The sequence below is a fragment of the Gossypium hirsutum genome, chromosome D06 (assembly GCF_007990345.1).
Source record: "Gossypium hirsutum isolate 1008001.06 chromosome D06, Gossypium_hirsutum_v2.1, whole genome shotgun sequence".
NCBI lineage: Eukaryota > Viridiplantae > Streptophyta > Magnoliopsida > Malvales > Malvaceae > Gossypium > Gossypium hirsutum.
This window is the reverse complement of record NC_053442.1, coordinates 56,036,675-56,042,152: the sequence shown is the minus strand read 5'-3', so window position 1 is coordinate 56,042,152 and position 5,478 is coordinate 56,036,675. Positions and strand designations below refer to the sequence as shown.

General features: G+C 29.0%; 1 protein-coding gene across 1 annotated transcript; it reads right to left on the bottom strand.

Annotated features, from left to right (window-relative positions):
• Positions 1 to 4,612: 4,612 nt before the first annotated feature.
• On the bottom strand, positions 4,613 to 5,202 carry LOC107956256 (CRIB domain-containing protein RIC10). The gene is made up of 3 exons (XM_016891970.2): positions 5,122 to 5,202; positions 4,920 to 5,016; positions 4,613 to 4,812 (listed from the first exon to the last, which is right to left on the bottom strand). The coding sequence occupies exons 1-3, from the start codon at positions 5,200 to 5,202 to the stop codon at positions 4,613 to 4,615; spliced, it is 378 nt and encodes a 125-aa protein (XP_016747459.2).
• Between the last annotated feature and the right edge of the window lie 276 nt (positions 5,203 to 5,478).

The window sequence follows — 5,478 nt, the reverse complement described above, 5'->3', positions numbered from 1 at the left end:
ACTATCCTATACGGAGGTGAAAACCTCACGAAGGAATAGTTTCTCACTCCCACTTAGAAGGGTAAAATCATTCAACTCATGTAATGAATAATGCAAAGATCAATTAAGCAAGAAAATAAATGGATGCACAATGATCTCATGATTTTTTTAAAAAAATATTTTCTCGACAATAAGACAGAAATTAATCAACTTTGTGGCTCGACTCTCGTATGTGTCCCCAGTGGAGTCGCCAAGCTGTCGAAACCATTTTTTAAAAACAAAAAATTTAGGTTTTTGACTTTAAAAAAATGAAAATTGGGTGTCGCCACCAATCTTTTATTAAGGTGTGATTGGATCACCTAAAAAACGGCTTTAGTCTACGAGTTTTAGAAAAAAGGATCCGGGAGTCAGTTACCTACGAGGAACGATTAGCACCCTCGTAATGCCCAAAATTGGTACCTAGTTAATTAATTAGTGTCTTAATGTTGAAAATTTGAAAAATATAATCCTTAGCAAAAACTTAAAAATGTTACTTATTAAGACCCTTATCATTTCGAAGAAAGAAAATGTCACACCCAATGCGTTAGGGCACAACATTCTAATTTCCTCAAAATGAATTAGTCTAAAACTCGTGTAATAAAAATTTAAAAGAATATTCATTTGTTTAAGATTTAAGAAATCGCGGCCCAATACATTATGGCACAATTCCTCAAAACCCCAAACTTGAAATATTTCCTTTATTATTATTTTTTCAAAAAATCTTTGTCTCGAGAAATCAATACGTCACATCCAATATGTTAGGATACAACATATTTAACTCCCCAACAACAAGCTTTTTATTTTATATATTTTTTATTAATGAGCAACCCTCGATCGTTGGATTTAACGAAGAAAATCGGAACTCAATACGTTAGGGCTCAATTTCCTTGAAAATCTTAAATACGAGTGTTATCTCAATTTTGAAAATTTTAAAAACGAAAAAAATGATGTGATGCTACATTAAATATAAAATGTAATAATAAATACAACAATGACATAGAAATAAACGAAATTAATGTACATAAACAACGACATGTAAAATATCAAATGAATATAAATTAAAACATAAATTAATAAGCAAATGAAGGAAATAAACAAAAAAAATATAAAGAGAAAAAGTACAAAATATATATACATTTGAAATTATGAAGAATAAAAGACATAAAGATAATTTACTCATAAAATTTTGGGTTATAAAACTTATATATATAAAATACATAATGCATTTATGAAAACAAGGAAAATATAAATATATACATATAAAATATATTCATGCATTTACAAAAAAAATGAAATATATAATTATAATATAAAACGTGGAAAATATTTATAATAAGCTTTGAATGGAGTATAAATATATGTGTATATATTACAAAAATGTATAAACATATAAAAATCATAGAACATGGGCAAACGTATAAATATTATGAAATATAAATGTGTATATATATATGTATAAAAAACTATGAAAATAAAATAATAATAAAGTATGTATATAATATGTATATATATTAAAACGTTTAAAATATATATGTATATATATTAACATGGATATGCGCATATATATATGTAGGTATAATAATAATAATATATAATATAATAATAATAATAACAAAATTAATAAAATAGACTAAAAACCTAAAATGAAAGATTAAGGATTAAATTGAAAATCAACATAATTTAAAAAAAATGAAGGGCCCAATTAAAAGGCGTGAATAACTCATAGGGCTTGAATGGGAAAATATCTCCATCCTTTGAAACGCGTCACTTTATTAGGGCTTAATAAAATAAATAAATAAAATTCGCAATGGTATCACCTTCTCCTTTTTTTAAAATCGTAAATAAGTAAAAAATAATCGAAAAAGAAAAAAAAAAAGAAAACAGTAAGCCACCTTTAAAAAACTGCCAATCATTCTCCCTTTTTTATTGATTCTTTTTTTCGAACAATGAAGGGAGAGGCCTCTATTTATAGCTGAGCCTCCCCAAATCCAACGGTACAGATCAATTACATCAACGGCTAAGATTAAAGGGTATCTACAAATTAAATCTCTAAGATTACAAAATCATATATTCTAAGATTGTATATATCATATCTAAGATTGCATATATCATATCTAAAATTGCATATCATATCTAAGATTGTATATCCTCTAAAATTATGTTTCCATATGTGAGCCCGGACTAAAATTGGGTATTATAGAGAGGATGTAAAATTTAGAAGAGAATAATATACAAATGATGAAAACCATTTCAAGCTTGTATCTTCTTGTACAACTTCACAAGATCAACTTATGAATGGAGGTGAAAATACTTCTAATGGAACAACTCTTCCTAACATGAACACTAGCAATGGAGACAATACACCCAATAACTATATATCATCCAAAAACACTAATATTTTTAACCTATATACTACTATCTATAGGGTTTTTCTAGTTGTTGATAGGGTTTATACCGATGTTGCTATTAATTCTACTGTGACTACTCCAGAAGCTACTTCTCTAGGTTATTTCACTAAGGAAAAACTCAAGAGGTTACTTGAGGATAGGAATAAAAGCTTGAGCTTTTCTACATTTGATATCAAGTTACCAAATCCAACTAGTATAGCTGCTAAGACATATCCTAAGAATTATGAAAGTCATGAATTTAAGAAAATTAATGGGAAGATTAAAGATGCTTGTGAACATGTGATGAAATTAGTGAAAACTTTCGAAGTAGTTAGACTTTATGAATATCTAAATTTAAAAGAGTTTTCCAAATCCTTGATTGAAAAGGCATACACTTGGCATGTCAATCTTACTTCCTGATTTGTGAAAGCTTATAATCAAATGAACAATATGTTTGGAGGGAAATTTTTCTTCACTCGGGAGATGGTTACTCTTATTGAATTAAGGAGACAGTATTAAAAGAAAAAAAGAAGACATGATGGATTACATCCAACGTTTTACAGAAAAAAGTTTTAGATATACAAGAAGCTCATGATGAGAAAGAGTTTGTCAAAGTGTGCAGCTAAGAAATGTTTGATGAATTTCAACTCTACTTGCAAAACTTATCACTAACTTCATTTTCTACTCTAAAAGAGATTGTAAAAGAACCAGCTTAAAAAAAAAACCTTACAAAAAGTCCAAGCTTAGCCATGGTGAATAAGTTTCTCCACCACCACTTCTATATTCTATGGAGAAAGTTCTTAAGCTATTGAATAAGTGGATTAAAGAAAGTAGTATACATCTACCAAATGTTGAAAATCAACCTACTAATAAAGAAAATGCAAGACTTATGTATTGTCATTTTTATAGAAGCACTAGACATCCCACTAGGAAGTGTATTTTGAGCTTAAATTGAGGGAGTTTTCTTTTTTCCTTTACTTTTAAACATTGAGGATAATGTTTAATTTAAGTTTGGGGGTGGGATTTACAATGTTTTCATTCAAGCTTTTCTATTTTTAGTAGCTTTTAGCCAATTTTTAAAAATTTTCACATCTAGATTTTACATGTATTTGACTTGAGGACATTGGATGTAATTTCAAATTAGATAGCATATGAGTTTATGTGATTAAATATGATTTGAAAGCATGCTATGTATTGTCTATAGAATAGTCCTTGAAATTTCCATGGTTTGACTGTAGGCGGACTTTAAATGCTTCACTTTGTGCTTTCCTTGTCATATTCATAATTTGTGATTTCTTTAATTCACGTTGTCAATCTCATAGGATGTGCATAGATTTGAGAGATGTCGTAAATGAATGATGAATTTTGATTTTGCTTGGATTGAAACCAAAAGAAAAAATATCTAAAACAAACTTTATTTAATTCTTTCTCCATCTTCTCGTATTCATAAATTTTTCTATAAAAGTTTATTATATATGTTATTTATAAAAATTGATGTTATTGTTATACATAGCTCAATGCTCAATGGATTATATATTTCCGTCAATGCAAAATATTAATATTTATCGGATTTCATTATATTCTTTAAGTTTATTTATTAATAACTCTTTTGTATATTAACATATACAATAGAGCCAAATTAAAACCTTAAAGAAAATGACATGATTACATACCTTACAGCTTTCGTTAATTTCTCATGATTTTATTCATAACTCATGTACCAAAATGTAATATGTTAGTTTAAAAAAAAAACTCTTTCTTACCCTTGACTTTTTATAAAGAACATGTTTTCTAATAAAAAATTTAGAACGACACTTAAAAGTGTTGTTGTCAGTGTGTGACACAAAGGAGACGATAAAAGAGTTGGTTGGTAAATCAAGATGTTAAAATAGATAATTATTTTCATCCATAACATGAAAATAATTAGATTCCCTTACAAACTTTGTTCGAAACTGATAATCTAAATTAACAAACCATTCTACCAACAATTACAATAAAACTTTCCTCCATGAAACTAAATATCTTCTATTGCCTATAGATAAGTCTCACATCCTTGGGATTTGGATTCATACATTGGTCATTCCTTTTTTTATCTGTATATATGAATTCCAATTTACACAAAGCTTTGTTCAAACTAATTCCTACTGATCGGTAATCATTTTCTTAATATTGGTCTTTGATGAGTTCAAATCAAAAGTCGTGTAATCTTACATTTCAAAGTCTGTAGTTGGAGCCAATTGAGTATACTTAGTCTTCGATATTCGTGAAGATTTCAAGGAAGGAGATTTGGAAATGGAAGGGTTCTTCTTTTTTCGTTTTTGTTTCTTAGTAATATTTGGAAGATCTGTGCAAGAACGGTCTCTCGTCATCTCTGTTGCAGGTTGTGATCCCACAGATAGGTCAACACCTATAACAAAAATAATAATTAAAGGTTGGGAATGATCCAAGCATTCATCATTTTGGAAACATTCATTATGTACAAAGGAAAATAAGGTAAGTATAGAGAAAATGTGCCTTGGGAGGAGCATGTTGAAATAAATGTAGGATTAGAAACTCTAGATTTGCGGATTGGTTTTGCTGTTGAATCAAGGCCTGTCTTGAATTCATTCATCTGTAATATATTCCAAGCCAAGCAAATAATTAAAACATGAATACAACATAGCTTGCCTATACAAATTTAGTTGTTGAATATTGAATCAAAAATTATTGAACATACCCAACTGGGTGCAGTGTCGGAAGAGCTATCCAAACCAACGTGTGCCACATGCTTAACATCTGTGGGGTTCCCAATTTCCATCTCTCGCTCTTTCACAACTACAACAACAATAACCCTTGCTCACCTCAGTTTGAAAGCACAAAAATACCAAACTAACCTAGAAAACATGCTCAAATGCTTCCATGTTAATGTATATAGAAAGAGAGATAAAAAAAAAGGGGGCCTCACCAAAGATATTGGAAATGTATTTGAAACCTTTGCAAATGCCTTTGATGGCAGACATGATGTTGGGGTAGTTGAAAGAGTGATGGAATGTTGAAGGAACCTTTTGGTAAATGTGGAGAGATTGTACTTTTG